Source organism: Coffea eugenioides, chromosome 3 (genome assembly GCF_003713205.1).
Source record: "Coffea eugenioides isolate CCC68of chromosome 3, Ceug_1.0, whole genome shotgun sequence".
Classification (NCBI taxonomy): domain Eukaryota; kingdom Viridiplantae; phylum Streptophyta; class Magnoliopsida; order Gentianales; family Rubiaceae; genus Coffea; species Coffea eugenioides.
The window spans coordinates 7,125,175-7,146,296 of record NC_040037.1 but is presented as its reverse complement, the minus strand read 5'-3'; the positions used below and the strand labels follow the sequence as shown (position 1 = coordinate 7,146,296).

General features: G+C 44.6%; 3 protein-coding genes and 1 non-coding gene across 4 annotated transcripts; 3 read left to right on the top strand and 1 right to left on the bottom strand.

Annotated features, from left to right (window-relative positions):
- Positions 1 to 2,377: 2,377 nt before the first annotated feature.
- On the bottom strand, positions 2,378 to 7,044 carry LOC113765900. Its single transcript, XM_027310143.1, has 5 exons — positions 7,019 to 7,044; positions 6,879 to 6,973; positions 6,114 to 6,655; positions 5,427 to 5,616; positions 2,378 to 5,161 (listed from the first exon to the last, which is right to left on the bottom strand). Exons 1-5 carry the CDS (start codon positions 7,042 to 7,044, stop codon positions 5,016 to 5,018), a joined length of 999 nt encoding a protein of 332 aa, XP_027165944.1. The 3' UTR covers positions 2,378 to 5,015.
- A 4,894-nt stretch (positions 7,045 to 11,938) lies between these two features.
- Positions 11,939 to 12,045, top strand: LOC113767203. Its single transcript, XR_003467922.1, has one exon. It is a non-coding gene; the product is annotated as a small nucleolar RNA R71 (small nucleolar RNA).
- Positions 12,046 to 13,914: 1,869 nt separating this feature from the next.
- LOC113765899 lies at positions 13,915 to 18,660 on the top strand. Its single transcript, XM_027310142.1, has 6 exons — positions 13,915 to 15,224; positions 15,369 to 16,202; positions 16,245 to 16,376; positions 16,824 to 17,081; positions 17,649 to 17,704; positions 18,080 to 18,660. Exons 1-6 carry the CDS (start codon positions 13,915 to 13,917, stop codon positions 18,658 to 18,660), a joined length of 3,171 nt encoding a protein of 1,056 aa, XP_027165943.1.
- A 33-nt stretch (positions 18,661 to 18,693) lies between these two features.
- On the top strand, positions 18,694 to 19,173 carry LOC113765898. Its single transcript, XM_027310141.1, has 2 exons — positions 18,694 to 18,979; positions 19,043 to 19,173. The coding sequence occupies exons 1-2, from the start codon at positions 18,694 to 18,696 to the stop codon at positions 19,171 to 19,173; spliced, it is 417 nt and encodes a 138-aa protein (XP_027165942.1).
- Positions 19,174 to 21,122: the final 1,949 nt, after the last annotated feature.

Below are 21,122 nucleotides of genomic sequence, written 5' to 3'. Positions count from 1 at the left end.
ACTTGGATACTTATGAAAGCTATATTTTACTATACAAAAAGGGGCCATGTGACTTATTTGAAATGTTTTGATATGTTCTTATATACAAGATGAGCTGAATCTTTTATGAAAGCAAAGATTTATGTATATGATATATGAAATGAGTTTTGACTAGTAAAGCTCAGAGCAGTCATGGAATAGACGGTAGGGGCTATAGTCCTGTCTAATCGCCATGGTAGTCTGGTATAAAGTCCGGCCGATTGACCCAAGAATGAAATGAGATCAATCGATAGTCGCGAAATCTATTGGTCGCCCACCTAAAAGGGGTTTAATCTCTAGGCTGAATACTCAGTAGCCGGTCATTGCATGTACTTGCTATGAGCTGATATGGAATGATTTATGAGCTGATTTGAAATGAGACTTATGAGCTGATTTGAAATGATCTATGAACTGATATGCAACGTTTTACAGGATCATTTATGAATGGATATGAAGAGACTTATGAATTGTTATAAAGTGATTTATGACATTACAATTTCTCATGTATAATTATCAATAAGAGGCCTTTTGAACTGCTTGTCATTTCTTACTACTGATTGTTTTATAAACGACGTTACCTTCCTAATTTTGAACGTAAACAAGGTGCAATGATTTGATTGTATCTATATATGTATCTATAAAATGAAGAGTGCATGGCCCAACAAAGGGATAAATATTACCTACTGAGCGATGTATCGCTCAACCCACTTCTTACCATTTTTGCAGATTCTGAAAAGTATGAATTGGTTTACGTAGAAGACCCTGAGGATGACTTTTATTAGTTCAGATGAATAGAAGTTGGCAGGCTAGCTACTCCTAGTTGTTAGCCTTATTTACTTTTGTTTCCGCTGTTTCAATTAGAGAATAAATGTACGAACGTCTTGAATATTCGTAGGCTTTCTTTTATATGTGATTTGTACCGCACTTTATTTAGTACCTTTAAAGTTAAACTAGTTAATGTAGCCTTGTATTCTTGAGTGGGACTTGGGAGTATGCCAGGTGTCATGTGACGGGCACGTGCGGGCTCGGGGCGTGACATTTTTAATGGTATCAGAGCTTAGGTTATATGGTCCGGACGTATGTGAAATGGTTTTTGAGGTATTAGGGGTTTTGAGAATTGAAATGAGATGAAAAGAAAAAGAGGATTAAAGGAAATAAGAGATTCATGTGAGTTTTAATGTTATCAAAATTTAGGTTATGCGATCTAGATGTATGTTGAATGATATTTGTAATATTAGTGATTTTAGAAAATGGGAATGAGGCTGGATAGAATATTGTGAAATAAGAGATTTTTATAATATTTAATGATAATAGAATTTGAGGTACGATTTACTCTTTAGATGAAGTATACCCTAGGAAATTGACAGGTGTCGAACCTGTGCAATAATAATTACTAAAAAGTCCTAATTACCACCACAATTAATTATAGAACAAATCCAAGTACTGGAGCAGGGACCCTAGGTGTGCAATGGGTTTGATTCACCCTGTTCTCGAAGAGTTTGCTTGATCTGATATACCAGATTTGTCTAATAAAATATTAATTTTTGCGTACAATGGCAAGTAGGGTCGATTCCACAGGGAGCGGGTAGGAAATTATTTCTTTCCAAGTCAATAGAACGAAATTGGGGGATGATTAATGGGATGAAAATGAAAATGAAAATAAAATAAAATTCAAGAGCTAATTCAACAAGTACAATTTTCTGAAAAAAGCAATTAATAAAATTCTACCCAAAGGATCAACTACTCAGGCACGGTCCAATTAAATGATCATCGATGCAAAGATACTTCATCCATTCATCACTAGGTTGGTTATAGTTATCAACAAGTTCTGACAACTAGTTCTTCCTTACTTTTTCGACAGTCAAGGTACGACCATTGACTGCTTCTCTAACCAGATAACAACTCTAGGTACGACCGTAGGAATTTAATTACCCAATTGCATTAAAACTAGAAGAACCCAACCCTAACTAATAAACACGCTAAGAGGGTTTATTTAAGTTAGATCTTACGTTTCCCCAACATAAAGTCAATTACGGTGGTTGTCATTAGGTATCAACTAAATGAACAATTACGGATCAATTTAGTTAATGTGACAGTAGGCTATCAAATTAAATCAAATATCCGGCCATTGATATTCAATTAATAAAATACCCATGAACAATTAATTCAGGAGACGCACGAATAGCAACAAATTGAAAGAAATAATGAAGATTCGATTAGATCTCACAGATATTATAGACCGCCTTCGCGTCAACCTTTGGGTAGAGGAGAAAATTAGCCACTCCTCATCGTGTCAATCCCGCGTGATTTAATTGAGTTTATTCAATTATTAGCCGAAGAATTGGGAAAAGGGAATTAATTGCAGTAACAACAGAGAAGGCCCTGCCTTTGCATTCGTTTTGGAGCCGCAATCACAAAGCAAAAAGCCACGAAGAAGTTGTCCAGCAAAAGAGTCAAAAGTCAAAAGGGCGCAAGACGTCTAGCGCCTGAGAAAAGAAAAACTAAAGCTACTGTTTTGATTTGACATCAATCTCACTCTCTAATTTGCTGCCGAAGGAAAAACAAAAGCAAAGGAAGGTGTCTGACAAAAAGGATAAAAAGAAAACTAAAACTGATGTAGTGATTCCCCCCGTGAATCTGGCTTTTCTATTCTTTTATAGTCGTCGCAGGAGAAAAGCATTAGGAATAAGGCTTTTTGTCCAAGGGCTCTGATCTCACGCATCGGGTCCACGTAGATCGGGTTTCTTAATTGGATCTCCTGCTATTGGTCCCGCGGATCCGGCTTTTCGGCAACATCTACCTTTTCTGGCGTAGTCACGCCCTGAGATGAAGGGCCTTCTGGAAATTTGCCTCAAGAGATTACTTTTAACGCCAATCATCTATAATTCATACAAATATGAAATATGAGCAAAGCCTCAATACTTAGCACAGTAAGTAGCCAAAATTAGGACAAAATAACAGTGCAAAATGTGCCAAATAACTGCTCTATCAAATCCCTCCACACCTAGACAATGCTTGCCCTCAAGCATTTCGGAGCTCAAAGTACAACCAAGAGAGCAGAGGTCATGTAGTAATTTATACTAACACAGGCATCCCGCAACCCCGACAAGGTCGTCGAAATGAGAATGTACTGGACAGGCAATTTAACTACAAGATGTGCTCAGTAAGACTCATCAGTTTCAAGAGAATGTATAAATACTGGGAACGCTCAAATCAACATCACGGAATGCCATTACCATAGGTTTGCACATTTATCAAATCCCCACCACTCCAAAGTGAACTAGATACACTAATCAAAGGGACTTTCATAGGGTTGTAATGGGGCTTAGGCAAAAAGTGGGATAAATGGTACAGGTAGGGTGTAATGTATCAAGAAAATGCCGATATTCACTTCCCAGCCGCAAAGCTTCACCAGGGAATTTCACAAGCAAGGCATTTCCATTTGCTATACCCACTATGCAAGGGATGACTTTCACTTTTTTTTTTTTTTTGGGAAACCTTTGCAAGGCGTGGGCATGCCTTGAGAGCCAGAGTCGGCTGTTCACCATTTTGCTAACAATGTCCCTTTTTTTTTTTCCGATCCCAGATGCACAGAAACAACACCATACAACATCAAATCTGCCAACCAACACTTGCTACCATTGATTCCCTCACCTTGAATACGCAATAAGTTTCAGACATCTCTTAACAACACAAGGAAGTCTAAAAAAAAAAAGTCTCGGGGTTTCAAACATGGTTGACAAACAAAAAGATGGATAAAGGCTCAAATTGGTTCACTATTGGGAGATAAGATGAGGGCGTGGTTTGTAGATAGCTAAAGAAGGTTAAATCCTAAATGCCCTTATCATTTCAAATGCATCCAATTCAACAAAATGTGGTCTCGACATGTATAAAATAGCAAGTTCTAAAATGCCAATACCATGTGTGATACCCATTCAATCAAACAAAACTAGAGCAAACAAGAATAATATGCTCATATATGGCTCGAAACCTCTCAAAAGTTTCAGGAACAGGTAAATCCAGCATATTCAACATCTCTCAACAACAGTGTCAAGGGAAAACAAAATGCACAGCTAGTATATTTAACCACACACACATGTACTATGATTGTATAATTCATCATAGCAAACAGAAAGTCAACTAACTACCCCTTTTTTTTCTTCTTTTTTCCACTTTTTTTTTTGATTGTTCCCCCCCTTTTTTTTTGAATAAAAGGAAACAATGGAAGTAGAAAGAAATAATAGCAACCTTCCCCCCCATACCTAAAATCGACATTGTCCTCAATGTATAAATGACAAATGAAGTAGTAGGTGATACGGAGAGAAATTTTCCTGACTACCGAGAGGGGGCACCGAGACACTAAGGTGGAGGAGGATGAGGCGGGGTGAATCCGATGTGAGCGAAGAAGGCCGCTTGATTCTCTGCCTGAATACGGGCGAAGACCTGTTGCGCTGCAAGACGGCCATCTAATCTTGCCACCTGGGTGCCTAGCTCATCGAAGGAATCCTGGAGATTTTGGTAACGGGACTCCCAAACAGGAGGAGTCTAATAGGAGGACGGACCCACCTGATCCGGATGGGGTGGAGACCCTGTAGAAGGGGCAGGCAGAGGAACCCGGGGCTGTGGCTCGCCCTCGCCAAGGGGCGTAAACTGATAGACATCTCCTACATTGAAAATAACCCCCATCCGCTCCAAACTGCGCAAATCTAGTGGCTCAACTTCCCGAGCTAGAGTGAAGTTGTGCTCTTTGTCGAGGTCAAGCAATCCCAATCGAATGGCCAAATGGGTAATGAGTGAGCCCAGAATAATCGGTTTATTGCGCTTTTGAACGACTGATTGCATTTGAGTGGTTACCCAACATCCAAAATTAACTTGAACTCTGTTTCGCATGCACCAAAGAAAATAAAATTTTACCTTGGTAAGAGTGCCGGAGGAATCCTTCCGCCCCGAGAAGTTGTGAGCCAAGAACCTGTGGATAACCTTCAAGACCGGGTCCTTCAGATGAGAGGCATTGGACTGACTCGGATTGTAAAGTTGCCGATCCGTGGACTACTCCCTCCAGATGTCAATATACTCAGTAGAGAACGGTTTGGTGTAGTCACAAGCACTGTTAATATATGCTCCGGATGCAATGGTATCCTCACTGACAAACCCCAAAGTCAGATTAAACTCATTAATGGACATACTATACTGGATGTCTCTTAATCTGAATTGAATAATTTTCGGCTCATCCAAAGTGATGAATTCATTTCGGATGAACTCGAAAGTAGAGTAGAATTCACAACACAGCTCCTCAAATGTGGGGTAGTCAATGATTAGATACTTTTGTCAACCTATTGTCGAGAACAACTGTTCAACTTTTCGTGCAATTCGCAAATGATCCAGGGTTAGGGCATGGAAGCACTTACAGGGAGCAAAAGGACAGTGGACCAAGCTATTGAACCGGTCTTGTTGTGCCCTTGTAAGGTTAGTGACCGGTTCCCCCCACTCCTCAGGAGACATGGTGCTCTTATTTAGGCCCAAACGGGATCGAATGGGGGGTTGAACCGGGGCTCGTCTCTTACGAGGTTGGGACCCAGACGGCCCAACAGTTTTCACCTGTTTCGGAGGCATCCAGAACCCATAAAAATGAATGCAATTGATCATAAGAACAGCAAGGTGGACACAAAAGAGGTGGGGGACCACAGTCAACAAATAAAGCGTCAACAACCAACAATCCAATGAAAGAGAGACACAAGTACTCTACCGAAGCAGCTATAAGCTAACAAGCATAAAAAATACCCCACTTGCGTCACGTGCCCGACACAAATCTAGAAAACCAATTCAACACCGTACACAGGAAGTTATCAGGCAATTATGTCCAGCAGAGGGGAAACCACTAACCATGTGTATCACTTTAGATCTCCAGAGTCCAAAGATGCACCCAAGACAGATAATTAATTAAAGACAGATATGAAATTTCACTCTTTCAGTCAACAGTCAAATGGTCCTCCGAAAAAACCAACAAGTATGTCAACCCGATAGGAGGCAAAAATTCAGCAGTAACAGTTCCAAGTCGAAATCACCAATTCAACAAGAGAGACAAATAGGGGTACCACTTTTAATTTCTGGGCCACGCTGGAGGAGGCCGTGGAAGTGATGCACGGCGAAGGGGAAAAAGAGCCGGAGGGCGGTGCGCCGCGCCTAGAGCGTTGCGTGACGAAGGCGCGCGGCAGTTGAACTGGGCAGGCCGCGCGCGCTGTGCTGCTGCTGGGCGTGGCTGGGCGCGAGATGGGCTGCTGGCTGAGTGGGAATACGCGGCTGGAGCAGACGCGCAGGTAGGTCGCGCGCGCTGGGTTGCTGGGTCTCTCGAGGATGCGCACTGCTAGGGCCGCGGACTCAGGGTCGCGCGCGCTGCTGCTAGCCTGGGTGAGCTGGGTGAGCTGACGCGACGAGCAGAACCGCGCTACTGGGTGCGCGCGGGGTTTGGAGGGAGGACCGTGCGCCTGGCAGAGGGGGTGGCGCGAGCTGGTGCGCGCTACTTGGTCATGGGTGACCAGATCTGGTGGGTCGCGCGAGGAGGAGGGAGCAGCGGCGGCGGACAGCGATGGAAGGTGGCGGCACGCGGCGATAATGGCGGTGTGAGGTGGGCGGCGTGCTATGGGCAGTGGCGGCGGACAGACCAACAAGAAAAGAGGAAAAAGAAAGTGAAATCAGGGCTAAACAAAGAAAATAGAAAGGTAGAGGCTTAATTCAACGGGCAGTGACGAGGCTAGAAAAGACGAAGAAAAGAAAAAGTAGAAAAGTGGGGTTGGGTAAGTCCAGGTCAAGAACTCTTCCTTTGACTTCGTTATTGGAAAGGTTGGAGGGCGTGCGCACACCTTGGAGGACATGGTCTTCTGACCATTGCCTCTTAATGCTACTCAAAAGAATTTTTGTCAAGGCGTGGGCACGCCTTGAGACTGCCAGTCTCCCACTTGCTCAGGACACCCGGTGCACCCCTTCCAAGGCGTGGGCACGCCTTGGAACTGCTAATCTTCTGTCCATCAGCACAAAAATAATCAAAACTGAAAAATCGCAGAGTAATGAAGAATGATCACAACTAATACTGTAATCCTTGGGTTGCCTCCCAAGTAGCGCCTTTCTTTAACGTCTTTGACTAGACATGGCCTTCAATTGTTTAGACCCCACCACTTGGATCATCAAGGAATATAACCTCTACTTGCTCACTATTAAACCCTTCATAATAGGGTTTCAAACGATGACCATTGACCATGAACTTCTGCTCTGTCTTCAAACTTTGGATTTCCTCTGCACCATAATAAAAAATATTAGAAATAACAAATGGACCAATCCAGCGTGAACGCAACTTACCTGGAAAGAGCTTGAGTCTCGAGTGATAGAGTAGAACTTTCTGCCCAACGACAAATGACTTTCTTGAGACTTGTTGGTCATGAAAAATTTTACTCTTCTCTTTATAAATTGCGGCGTTCTCATAGGTTTCATTCCTTAGCTCCTCCAACTCTTGTAGTTGGAGCTTTCGATGTTCTCCGGCCTCCATAAGATCCATGTTACACTGTTTAAACGCCCAGAACGCTCGGTGTTCAAATTCCACCGGGAGGTGGCAGGGTTTCCCAAAGGCTAACCTGTATGGGGATATCCCAATTGGTGTTTTGTATGCGTTGCGGTAAGCCCAGAGAGCATCTTCCAGCTTCAAGCTCCAGTCTTTTCTATCAGGCCGCACCATCTTCTCCAAGATTGACTTAACTTCCCGATTCGATACTTCGGCCTGACCATTCGTCTGGGGATGATAGGGAGTGGACACTTTGTGGAGCACACCATACTTACGAAACAAAGCAGTGATCGTCTTATTGCAAAAATGGGTGCCCATGTCACTAACTATGGCTCTTGGCATTCCAAAACGGACAAATATGTTAGATTTTATAAATTCTGCAACCACTCTCGAATCGTTAGTCCGGGTGGCTTTTGCCTCCACCCATTTGGAAACATAATAGACAGCGAGTATAATATATAAGAAACCAAAGGACGAGGGGAAAGGACCCATGAAATCTATGCCCCAGACATCAAAAATCTCAACAAATAATATGGGGGTTTGACTCATTTGGTCTCTACGAGAGATATTCCCCACCCTTTGACACTTATCACAAGATTTGCAGAACAAATATGTATCCTTAAAAAGAGTAGGCCAATAAAAACCACTTTCTAACACCTTACGAGCCATCCGCTTTGGACCAAAATGCCCTCCACATGCAAACGAATGACAGTAAGTCAAAATAGACTGAAACTCACCGGTACTTACACACCTTCTAAGTACTTGATCCGAGCATTGCCACCACAGGTACGGGTCGTCCCAAAGATAATGTTTGGCATCACTCTTTAGCTTATCTCTTTTAGTTTTGGACCAACCTGCAGGTAATTGATTCGTTACCAAAAAATTGACAATGTCAGCATACCAAGGTACCAACGAATCAATGGCTAGTAGTTGCTCCTCAGGGAATGATTCTCTCAACGGTAGATCCTCTTGATTTATGAGCAACCGGCTCAAATGATCAGCCACCAAATTCTCGGCTCCGCTCTTATCCCTGATTTCTAGGTCGAACTCCTGTAGGAGCAAGATCCACCTTATAAACCTCAATTTTGCGTCCTTCCTCGCCAACAGGTACCGCAAGGCTGCATGGTCAGAGAAAATAATCACTTTTGCACCCAATAAATATGACCTAAATTTTTCTAGTGCAAAAACAATGGCAAGTAATTCTTTCTCCGTCGTGGAGTAATTAAATTGGGCTTCACTCAATGCTCTTGATGCATAGTAGATCGCGTGTGCCGCATTGCCTATCCTTTGCCCCAACATGGCCCCCACGGTATAGTCATTCGCGTCGCACATGATTTCAAATGGAAGACTCCAATCTGGGGGTTGAATGACGGGCGGCGATGTCAACGATTCCTTCAATTTATCAAAAGCCACCTTGCATTCATTTGTGAAATCAAATGGCACGTCCTTCTGCAGTAACTTGAACAGGGGTGCTCCTATCTTTGAAAAGTCTTTGATAAACCTCCTGTAAAATCCTGCATGGCCCAAAAACGAACGTATTTCCCGTACACATATGGGGTAAGGTAGAGCAGAAATAAGGTCTATTTTAACTTTATCTACATGTATTCCCTTAGCCGACACAACGTGCCCTAAGACAATTCCGTGATCTACCATAAACTGACATTTTTTTCAATTAGGTACCAAATTCGTTTCTATGCATCTTTTAAAATTAAAGCAAGATTGTTAAGGCATTTCTCAAAACTATCTCCGTATACACTAAAGTCATCCATGAATACCTCGATTATCTTTTCTACATATTTTGAGAAAATACTTACCATGCACCTTTGAAAAGTTGTTGGAGCATTGCAAATACCGAAAGGCATCCTACAGTAAGCAAACGTACCAAATGGGCAGGTGAACGTGGTCTTCTCCTGGTCCTCCGGTGCTATCGCGATCTGAAAGTAATCTGAAAAGTCATCCAAGAAACAATAGTAAACACGACCTGCTAATCTCTCAATCATTTGGTCAATAAAGGAGAGAGGAAAATGGTCCTTTTTTGTCACAGAATTTAGTCTCCGGTAGTCAATGCATTGACGCCAACCAGTAGATTTCCTAACCGGGACCATATCACCCTCTTGGTTCACCTCTACGGTTACTCCCGCTTTCTTCAGGACCACCTGAACCGGGCTCACCTAGGGACTGTCCGAAATAGCGAAAATGATCCCCACCTCCAGGAGCTTGAGTATCTCTTTCTTCACAATCTCCATCATTAAGGGGTTCAGTCTTCGCTGTGCTTGCCTCACCGGCTTTGCATCATCCTCGAGTCTCATCCGGTGCATGCACAAGGACGGGGTTATCCCTTTGTTGTCGGCTATACTCCACCCGATTGCCTCCTTATGATCTCTAAGGAGTCGCACCAGTCTCTCCTCCTGACTTAGAGACAGATGAGCAGAAATAATTATAGGAAGTGTCTCTCTGTCTCCCAGGAATACATACTTCAAATGCTTCGGGAGAGGTTTGAGTTCCAATTCGGGCGCCTGCACCACCGATGGCTATAATTTTGCGTGAGTTTCCGGCACAAAAAGGGAAGTGAGCTCATACCTGGGTTGAATGGTTGGGAGTGAATGTAATGCTTCAATCGCTTGATGCAACTCGTCCCTTATGTCCTCGTCAGGGATCACTTCCAACTCGAGATACTTTGTTAGGGCCACTTGTAGTGCGTCTTCACTACCTGACTCGAAAGTTTCTTGTACAAGAGGCTCAATAACACTCAAAACAAAGATCGAGTTAGAACCTTCTGGATATTTCAACGCCTCAAAAATATTAAAATGCACTATTTCACCATCAAATTTCATTGATAAAGTACCCTCGTTCACATTTATCTTAGTCCTGACAGTACTAAGAAACGGTCTTCCTAACAAAATAGGTGACGGATTTAATGACTTTTCATCTCCCATGTCTAGGATATAAAAGTCTACAGGAAAGACTAATTCATTTACCTGAACTAAGACACCCTCAACTAGCCCTTTTGGATAGGCGTTAGTGCGATCGGCTAGTTGGATTATGATGGCCGTTTCTTTTAGTGGTCCTAGATTTAGGGACGTATAAATAGTTTTTGGCATTACATTGATCGACGCCCCTAAATCCAGCATGGCCTTCCTGATCGGCGTATTTCCAATCTTGTAGGGAATTGTGAACATACCTGGGTCTCCACATTTTGGTGGGAGTTTCCTTTGAAGTATAGCTGACACATTTTCCTCCACTGCCACTAGCTCATCTCCTCTTAACTTCCTTTTATGTGTGCACAGATCTTTCAGAAACTTGGCGTACTTAGGTATCTGCTTGATTGCATCCAGTAAGGGGATGTTAATCTCCACTCTTCGAAATACATCCAAAAGCTCTTTTTCCTTCTCCACTTTTTTTGTCTTTTCCAACCTGCAAGGAAAGGGAGGTAAGTTAGATTTAATAGTGGGTGGAGAAGTGAAGGTTACCTTAGGATCCTCGCGAATACGTCATTCCTCTTCGATTTCCTTTCCTATCTCCTCCTCACTTTTGCTTTTTGGATTCTCCACTTTAGGCCCTTCTAATTCATTGTCATTCCTCAGTGTCATGGTACTTACAATCCTGGGATTTACCTCGGGTTGCGATGGCAGTTTCCCATAAACGTGGGACTCCAAGCGGTTGATGGCAGTTGCCAGTTGGCTTATTCGAGCATCTTGGTCCTTCCTGTCCGCTTTGGTGTCTTGCTGGAGCTGCGCGGTATTCGCGGTCAAGGATCTGATCTCCTGTTGAAGTTGGGTAGTAGTCGTGGCCAGGCTTTTGACAATATCCTCCAAGGAACTTCCTGAATTGGAGGGCGAGGGTTGAGATTTTGGTTGCCATGGCTGGTGGAATCCTAGTGGACGATTCGGGAATTAATTTTGTTGCATGTTCCCATAACTGAGATTGGGATGGTCCCTCCAGCCCGGATTGTACGTATTGGAGTACGGGTCATACTGCCTGCAGGGTGCGGGCACGCCTCCGGCCATGTTCACCTGTTCCGCCCGGTCCTCTTGTAAAATGGGGCACGTGTCCGTGCAATGGTCCATACTCATGCAGATTTCACACACTTTCGCTCGCGGCGTGTCTCTCATGGCTAATTGCCTAACAACAGACGTCAACTCGGACAGTTGCTGCTGTATGGATGAAATCTCTACCTCGTTGACTCTACGGATAGGGTTGCTCTCACGGAAGCCAAATTGCTGGGAGTTCTCTGCCATGGCTTCGATAAGCTCCCACGCTTCCTTCGGTGTCTTGTTTGCCAGTGCTCCCCCACTCGCAGCGTCAATGATACTCCTATCAGTTGATTGGAGTCCTTCATAGAAGTATTGGATTAACAGTTGTTCACTAATTTGATGCTGCGGGCATCTAGTGCACAACTTGTTAAACCTTTCCCAATATTCATACAAGGACTCCCCGGGATACTGTTTAATGCTGCAGATCTCCTTCCTCAAACTCGCAACCTGGGATGCAGGGAAGAATTTTTCCAAAAACTTCTTTTTCAACTGTGCCCATTGATAGAGCCGTTATTTGGCACGTTTTGCATTGTCATCTTGTTCTAATTTTGGCTATTCATGGTGCTAAGAAAGGGAATTTCACTCATATTTGATATTTGTGTGAATTGTAGGTGGTTAGCATTAAAATGATATCGCGGGGTAAATTTCCAGAAGACTTTCCATTTCAGAGCGTGGCCACGCCTTAGAAGGAGGACGAAACCGAAAGCCGGACTGCGGTCCACGTGAACCCGAAGCGTGGGATCAGAACTCTGGAGACAAAGCTTTGCTCCAGGCCTTTGTTCCAGACGTCTTTTTCTTTTCTACGTCTCTTGTGCGGCGGATATAAAAAGAGAAACAAGGAAGATTCAAGGGACATCAACTTTTAGGCTTAGCTTTAAATTTCCTTTTCTGCTCCTTGTCAGCCGCGCTCGTCTGGGTTTTTTCTTTCTTTTACTTTCGTTCGCCTGCGGCTAGCGGGAGGCATTGAATATTCTCGCGGATTGCATCTAGGCTCCGTAGAACGGAGACCCTTTTTACTTTTTGCCTTTGACTCTTCAAAATTCTGTGAGATTACTCTTGTGCTTTTCCAATTCTTCGGCAATTAATTGAATGAATTCAGTTAAATCACGTGGGATTGACACGATGAGGAGCGGCTAATTTTCTCCTCTACCCAAAGGTTGACGCGAAGGCGCGGTCCATAATATCTGTGAGATCTAATCGAATCTTCATTAATTCTCCCAATTTATTGTTATTCGTGCATTTCCTGAATTAATTGTTCATGGGTATTTGATTAATTGAATATCAACGGCCGGGTATTTGATTTAATTTAATAGCCTACTGCCACGTTAATTAAATAGAATCCGTAATTGTTCATTTAGTTAACACCCCGTGGCAACCACCATAATTGGCTTTATGATGGGGAAATGCATGATCTAATTTAAATAAACCCTCTTAGCGTGTTTATTGGTTAGGGTTGGGTTCTTCTAGCTTTAATGCAATTGGGTAATTAAATTCCTATGGTCGTACCTAGGGTTGTTATCTGGTTAGGGAAGCAGTTAATGGTCGTACCTTGACTGTCGAAAAGGTAAGGAAGAACTGGTTGTCAGAGCTTATTGATAACTATAACCAACCTAGTGATGAATGGGTGAAATATCTTTGTATCGATGAACATTTACTTGGACCGTGCCTGAGCAGTTGATCCTTTGGGTAGAACTTTTATTAATTGCTATTTTCTAGTGAATTGTGCTTTGTGAGTTAGTTTTGAATTTTGTTTGTTTTATTTTATTTTATTTTTGTTTGCCTCCCATTGAAAATCCCCCAATTTTGTTCTACTGATTTGGAAAGAAATAATTTCCTACCTGCTCCCTGTGGAATCGACCCTACTTGCCATTGTACGCAAAATTAGTATTTTTATAGACAAATCCGGTATATCGGATCAAGCAAACTCTTCGGGAACAGGGTGAATCAAGTAACCCATTGCACACCTAGGGTCCCTGCTCCAGTACTTGGATTTGTTCTATAATTATTTAATTGAGGTGGTAATTAGGACTTTTTAGTAATTATTATTGCACAGGTTCGGCACCTGTCAATTTTTGGCGCCGTTGCCGGGGAGTTGGCGTTTGGATTATTTGTTTCTTTTTAAATTCAGTTTTTATTTTATTTTATTCTTCTTGGTATTTTTGCTAGTTTATGCCCCGTTCTTCTCGCACAGGTGAATTAGTATACGATCCTGAGGTTGAGAAAGCAGCGCGTAGGCGGAGGCAAGAGACCAAGAGGCGAAGAGAAGGGCATTTATTTATTGCAAACAAGTCAGTGGAAAACGAAGAAAGCATGGCCAACACCCAAACATTGAGGGAACTGGCTGCTCCGGAGCTGACTCACCAGCCCTTATGCATCACATTCCCCGCTTTGGCTGAGAATACTGCTTTTGAACTGAAGTCGGGATTGATTCAACTCTTACCCTCTTTCCATGGTCTCTCTGGCGAAGAACCCCACAAGCACGTAAAGGAGTTCGAGGTGGTCTGCTCTAGTATGAAACCTCTTGGGATCACTGAAGAGCAAATTAGACTGAGAACCTTCCCGTTCTCTCTCAAAGATGCAGCTAAAGATTGGCTGTACTACCTACCAGCAGGTAGTATTACCACGTGGGCGCAGCTGAAAAAGAAATTCTTGGAAAAATTCTTCCCTGCATCCCGGGCTGCGAGTTTGAGGAAGGAGATCTGCGGCATTAAACAATACCCCGGTGAGTCCTTGTACGAATACTGGGAAAGGTTTAACAAGTTGTGCACTAGATGCCCGCAGCATCAAATTAGTGAGCAACTGTTAATCCAATACTTCTACGAAGGGCTCCAATCAACCGATAGGAGTATCATCGACGCTGCAAGTGTGGGAGCACTGGCAAACAAGACACCAAGGGAAGCGTGGGAGCTCATCGAAGCCATGGCAGAGAACTCCCAGCAATTTGGCTCCCGTGAGAGCAACCCTCCCCGTAGAGTCAACGAGGTAGAGACTTCATCCTTACAGCAGCAACTGTCAGAATTGACGTCAGTTGTTAGGCAATTAGCCATGAGAGACGCACCCCGAGCGAAGGTGTGTGGAATATGCACTAGCATGGACCATTGCACAGACTCGTGCCCCATTTTGCAAGAGGACGGGGCGGAACAGGTAAACATGGCCGGAGGCGTGCCCGCGCCCCGCAGGCAGTACGACCCATACTCCAATACGTACAATCCGGGCTGGAGGGACCATCCCAATCTCAGTTATGGGAATAGGCAACAAAATGCACTTACAAATCGTCCACCAGGATTCCACCAGCCATGGCAACCAAAATCGCAACCCTCGTCCTCCAACCCAGGAAGTTCTCTAGAGGATCTAGTCAAAAACCTGGCCACGACTACTACCAACCTGGCTACTACTACCGCTCAACTCCAGCAAGAAACTAGAACCTTAGCCATGAGCACCACTCAGTTCCAACAGGATACAAAAGCAGGCATGAAGGATATGGAGGCTCGAATAAGCCAAATGGCAACTGCCATCAATCGCTTGGAGTCCCACTCTTATGGAAAGTTGCCGTCGCAACCCGAGGTAAATCCCAGGAATGTAAGTGCCATGACGCTGAGGAGCGGCAAGGAATTGGAAGGGCCTAAAGTGGAAAGTTCAAAAAGCAAAAGTGAAGAGGAGATAGAGAAGGAAATTGAAGAGGAAGGGCGTATTCGCAAGGATCCTGAGGTAACCTTCACTTCTCCGCCCACTCTTAAATCTAACTTACCTCCTTTTCCTTGTAGGCTGGAGAAGAAAAAAAAAGTAGAGAAGGAAAAAGAGCTTTTGGAGGTGTTCAAAAAAGTGGAGATCAACATCCCCTTGTTGGAGGCAATTAAACAGGTACCGAAGTACGCGAAATTTCTCAAGGATCTATGTACCCATAAGAGGAAACTGAGAGGGGACGAAAGAGTAGCGGTGGGAGAAAATGTGTCAGCAATGCTCCAAAGGAAGCTTCCACCCAAGTGTGGAGATCCAGGTATGTTCACGATCCCCTGTAAGATAGGGAATACACCGATTAGGAAAGCAATGTTAGATTTAGGGGCGTCAATCAATGTGATGCCCAAGACTATTTTTGCTTCTCTAAATCTTGGGCCACTTAAAGAAACAGCCATCATAATCCAACTAGCTGATCGTACAAATGCATATCCAGAGGGGCTAGTTGAGGATGTCTTGGTACAGGTAAATGAATTGGTTTTTCCTGCAGATTTTTATATCTTGGACATGGGAGATGAGAAATCATTAAGCCCATCACCTATCTTGTTAGGTAGACCATTTCTTAGCACTGCCAGGACTAAGATAGATGTGAATGAGGGTACTTTGTCAATGGAATTTGATGGTGAAACTGTGAATTTCAATATTTTTGAGGCGATGAAGTACCCAGAAGAATCTAACTCGGTCTTTGCTTTGAGTGTTATTGAGCCTTTCGTGCAGGAAATTTTCGAATTAGATGGCGAAGACGCTTTGGAAGTGGCTCTAGCCAAGCACTTGGAGTTGGGTGTAACTCATGATGTGGACCTAAGGGGAGATTTGCTCCATGCAGTGGAAGCCTTACACTCACTTCCACCCGTATCCCCAAGGTATGAGCTTACTTCTCTTTTTGTGCCAGAGGCTTAAACGAAACTGCTTCCTTCAGTTGTGCAGGCACCAGATTTAGAATTAAAGCCTCTGCCAAAGCATCTTAAGTACGCATTCCTAGGAGACCGGGAGACACTGCCGGTAATCATCTCTGCGCACCTGTCTCCAAGTCAAGAAGACAAACTAGTGCGAGTCCTGAGGGAGCATAAGGAGGCAATTGGGTGGAGTATAGCAGATATCAAGGGAATAAGTCCATCCTTATGTATGCACCGAATTCGGCTCGAGGAAGATGCGAAGCCGGTAAGACAGGCTCAAAGAAGATTGAACCCCCTGATGATGGAAGTTGTGAAAAAGGAGATACTCAAGCTTCTAGAGGTGGGGATCATTTTTGCTATCTCGGATAGCCCATGGGTGAGTCCTGTCCAGGTAGTCCCGAAAAAGGCGGGAGTGACCGTGGAGGAGAACCAGGAGGGTGATATGGTCCCGGTCAGGAAAGCAACTGGCTGGCGCCAGTGCATCGACTACAGGAAGCTAAATGCCGTGACTAAAAAGGACCATTTCCCCCTCCCCTTTATTGATCAGATGGTAGAATGATTGGCAGGTCGTGTTTACTATTGTTTCTTGGATGGTTTTTCAGGTTACTTTCAGATCGCGATCGCACCAGAAGACCAGGAGAAGACCACCTTCACATGCCCATTTGGCACGTTTGCCTACCGCCGGATGCCTTTCGGACTCTGCAATGCTCCAGCGACCTTTCAAAGGTGCATGGTAAGTATTTTCTCCGAGTATGTAGAGAAAATAATTGAGATATTCATGGATGATTTCAGTGTGTACGGGGACAGTTTTGATGAATGCTTGGAAAATCTGGCTTTAATTCTGAAAAGGTGCATAGAGACGAATTTGGTACTTAATTGGGAAAAGTGTCACTTTATGGTAGATCATGGCATTGTCTTAGGACACGTTGTGTCGGCTAAGGGCATAGAGGTAGATAAAGCTAAGATAGACCTTATTTCTGCTCTACCTTACCCCGTATGTGTACGGGAAGTGCGTTCGTTTTTTGGCCACGCAGGTTTTTACAGGAGATTTATCAGAGACTTTTCGAAGATCGGAGCACCCCTGTTCAAACTACTGCAGAAAGACGTGCCGTTTGATTTCACAAGTGAATGTAAGGTGGCGTTTGACAAATTGAAGGAGTCACTGACATCGCCTATCATTCAACCCCCAGATTGGAGCCTTCCGTTTGAAATTATGTGCGACGCAAGTGACTATGCCGTGGGGGCCGTGTTGGGACAAAGAATTGGAAGAGCGCCACACGCGATCTACTACGCATCGAGAGCCTTAAGTGGAGCCCAACTTAATTACTCCACGACGGAGAAGGAATTACTAGCTGTTGTTTTTGCACTAGAGAAATTTAGGTCATATTTATTGGGTGCAAAAGTAATTGTTTTCTCTGACCATGCAGCCTTGAGGTACCTGTTGGCGAAAAAGGATGCCAAACCGCGGCTCATTAGATGGATCCTGCTCCTGCAGGAGTTCGACTTAGAGATTAAGGATAAGAGTGGAGTCGAGAATTTGGTGGCTGACCATTTGAGCCGGTTGCTCACGAATCAAGAAGATCTACCGTTGAGGGAGTCATTCCCTGAGGAGCAACTTCTGGCCATTGATTCGTCGGCACCATGGTATGCCGATATTGTAAATTTCTTGGTAGCAAGTCAATTACCTACAGGTTGGTCAAAAGCTAGAAGGGATAAGCTAAAGAGTGATGCCAAACATTACCTTTGGGATGACCCGTACCTATGGAGGCAATGTTCGGACCAGGTGATAAGAAGGTGTGTAAGTGCAGGTGAGTTTCACTCTATTTTAGCTTTCTGTCATTCGTTTGCGTGTGGTGGGCATTTTGGTCCAAAGCGGACGGCTCGTAAAGTGTTAGAAAGTGGTTTTTATTGGCCTACTCTGTTTAAGGATGCATATCTGTTTTGCAAATCTTGTGATAAGTGTCAAAGGGTGGGGAATATCTCTCGAAGAGACCAAATGAGTCAAACCCCCATATTATTTGTTGAGATTTTTGATGTCTGGGGTATAGATTTCATGGGTCCCTTCCCCTCGTCCTTTGGTTTCTTGTACATTATACTTGCTGTTGACTATGTTTCCAAATGGGTAGAGGCAAAAGCTACCCGGACTAATGATTCTAAAGTAGTTGCAGATTTTGTAAGATCTAACATTTTTGTCCGTTTTGGAATGCCGAGAGCCATAGTGAGTGACAGGGGCACCCACTTTTGCAATAAAACGATCACCGCCTTGTTTCGTAAGTATGGTGTGCTCCACAAAGTGTCCACTCCCTACCATCCCCAAACGAATGGTCAAGCCGAAGTATCGAATAGGGAGGTTAAGTCGATTCTGGAGAAGATGGTGAGGCCTGATCGAAAGGATTGGAGTGTGAAATTGGAAGATGCTCTCTAGGCCTACCGCACTGCGTATAAGACGCCGATTGGGATGTCCCCATACAGGTTAGTTTTTGGTAAGCCTTGCCACCTCCCGGTGGAATATGAACACAAAGCATTTTGGGCGCTCAAGCGGTGTAATATGGACCTTATGGAGGCCGGAGGAAATAGAAAACTCCAATTACAAGAGTTGGAGGAGCTAAGGAATGAAGCCTATGAGAATGCAGCAATTTATAAGGAGAAAAATAAAGTCTTTCATGATCAACAAGTCTCGAGGAAGTCGTTTGTCGTTGGGCAAAAAGTCCTACTTTATCACTCGAGGCTTAAGCTTTTTCCTGGTAAGTTGCGTTCCCGTTGGATTGGTCCATTTGATGTTACTAATATTTCTCATTATGGCGCAGTGGAAATCCAAAGTCTCAAGACGGAGAAAAAGTTCGTAGTCAACGGTCATCGTTTAAAGCCTTATTATGAAGGGTTTAATAGCGAGCACGTGGAGGTTCTATTCCTTGATGATCCAAGTGGTGAAGTCTAGACCGTTGAAAACTATGTCTAGCCAAAGACGTTAAAGAAAGGCGCTGCTTGGGAGGCAACCCAAGGATTACAATATCAGTTGTGATCATTTTTCCTTGTTTTATGATTTTTCGGTTTTATCTTAATGTTGTGCCTGTTTTGTGGTGTTAGACAGAAGAGTAGGGGTTCCAAGGCGTGCCCACGCCTTGCAAGGAAGAAAACAAAAGAAAAATATTCGTTTGGACGTCATTTGGAGGTTGTGGGCAGAAGAGTATGCTCTCCAAGGCGTGCCCACGCCTTCCAACCCTTCCGATAACGAAAGTCAAAGAAGAAAGACAATTCTTGGACCGAGACCATACTTCGTCACTTTGTCTCTTCTTTGCATAATTCTGCCCAGTGCCTTTGACTAAGTCTCTCACGCTGAAAATTTCCTTTGTCCTCTTCTTTGTCTTTGTTTTTGCCTTTGTCTTCTTTGTTCTCCCCTGTGCTTGTGCGCCGCCGCCACCGCCGCCTGCGAAGCCCGCCCGCCGCCCCGTGCTGCGCCGACCCAGCTCCCTCTCTCGCGCGCCTGCCCAGCCTGTGCGCTCCAGATCCGCCGCCCGCCCAGATTTGACCAGGCCAGCAGCGCAGGCGACGCAGCGCGCGAAGCCCGCGCGCGCGCCCGCAGCCAGCCCTCCTCACCAGGCGCGCGCGACAGCCACCGCCCACCTGCGCGCAACCCTCCACCGCACGCCAGGCGCACCAGCGCGCGCCAGACCCCAACGCGCGCAGACTTCTAACCGCGCGCCCCAGCTAGACCAGATCTGCGCGCGGCCTTTTTCCCCTCGCAGCTCAGCAGCAGCGTGCGACCAGCCCGCTGCGCATCCACAGCCGGTCGCACCCCAGCGCCCGCGCGCACCCACTCCGCCACTTTCTTCTTCAGCCGGGACAAAGGAAAAAGTGGTACCCCTACTTTTCTTGTTGAGCTGGTGACTTCGATTGGGAGTTTTAATTGCCAATTTTTGCCTCCTTTTGAGTTGCTATATTTGTTGGTATTGTCGGGGGACCAGTGGTTTGATTGTCTGAAGAGAAACACCTTATATCTGCTTCCCTGTGAATATATACTTGAGATATCTGTGGGCTTTAGTGAATTTGTTAGTTGGAACACGTGGTTGGTAGCCCTCTGAGTGCTGCTTTTTATTGACTAATATCTTGATTTGAGGGGAGTTGGCTCGGTCTTCTTAATTGTTGTCGGCTAATTGCCAGCAGTGGGGAATTGGTTGGTGTGTGTTGTCTAGTTGTCGGTTGGTGGGGTAACTGTGTCCCTTGTTATGGTTGAGCTGCTGAGTATTTAATAATTTCGTTGACTGGTCCCATATCTGCTTTTGGTGGTTGGTTTGCTGTTTCTGATCTGATATACTTTGTCGGTGGCCCCTAAATGCCTCCAAAGAAGGCGACAACTGCTGGGTCGTCTGGGTCCCAACCTCGCAAGAGGCGAGCCCCGGTTCAACCCACCTTTCGGTCTCGTCTGGGCCTGAATAAGAGCACTATGTCTCCTGGAGGAGGGGGGGAAACGGTCACTAATCTTACACAGGCACAAGTGGAGCGGTTTAATAACTTGGCGAACCGTCCTTTTACTCCCTGTAGGTGCTTTCATGCCCCGACATTGGACCATTTGCGAATTGCACGGGAGGTTGAACAGCTATTCTCAGCCATAGGTTGGCAACAATATCTAATCATTAACTATCCTACGTTTGAGGAGCTGTGTTGTGAATTCTTCTCCACATTCGAGTTCAACAGAAATGAATTTATCACTTTGGATGAGCCGGAGGTCATTAATTTCAGATTGGGAGGTACTCAGTTTGGTATGTCAATTAATGAGTTTAACCTGACTTTGGGGTTTGCTAGTGAGGACACCATTGCCTCTGGGGCATATATAAACAGTGCGTGTGACTTCACCCGACCGTTCTCAGTTGACTACATTGACATTTG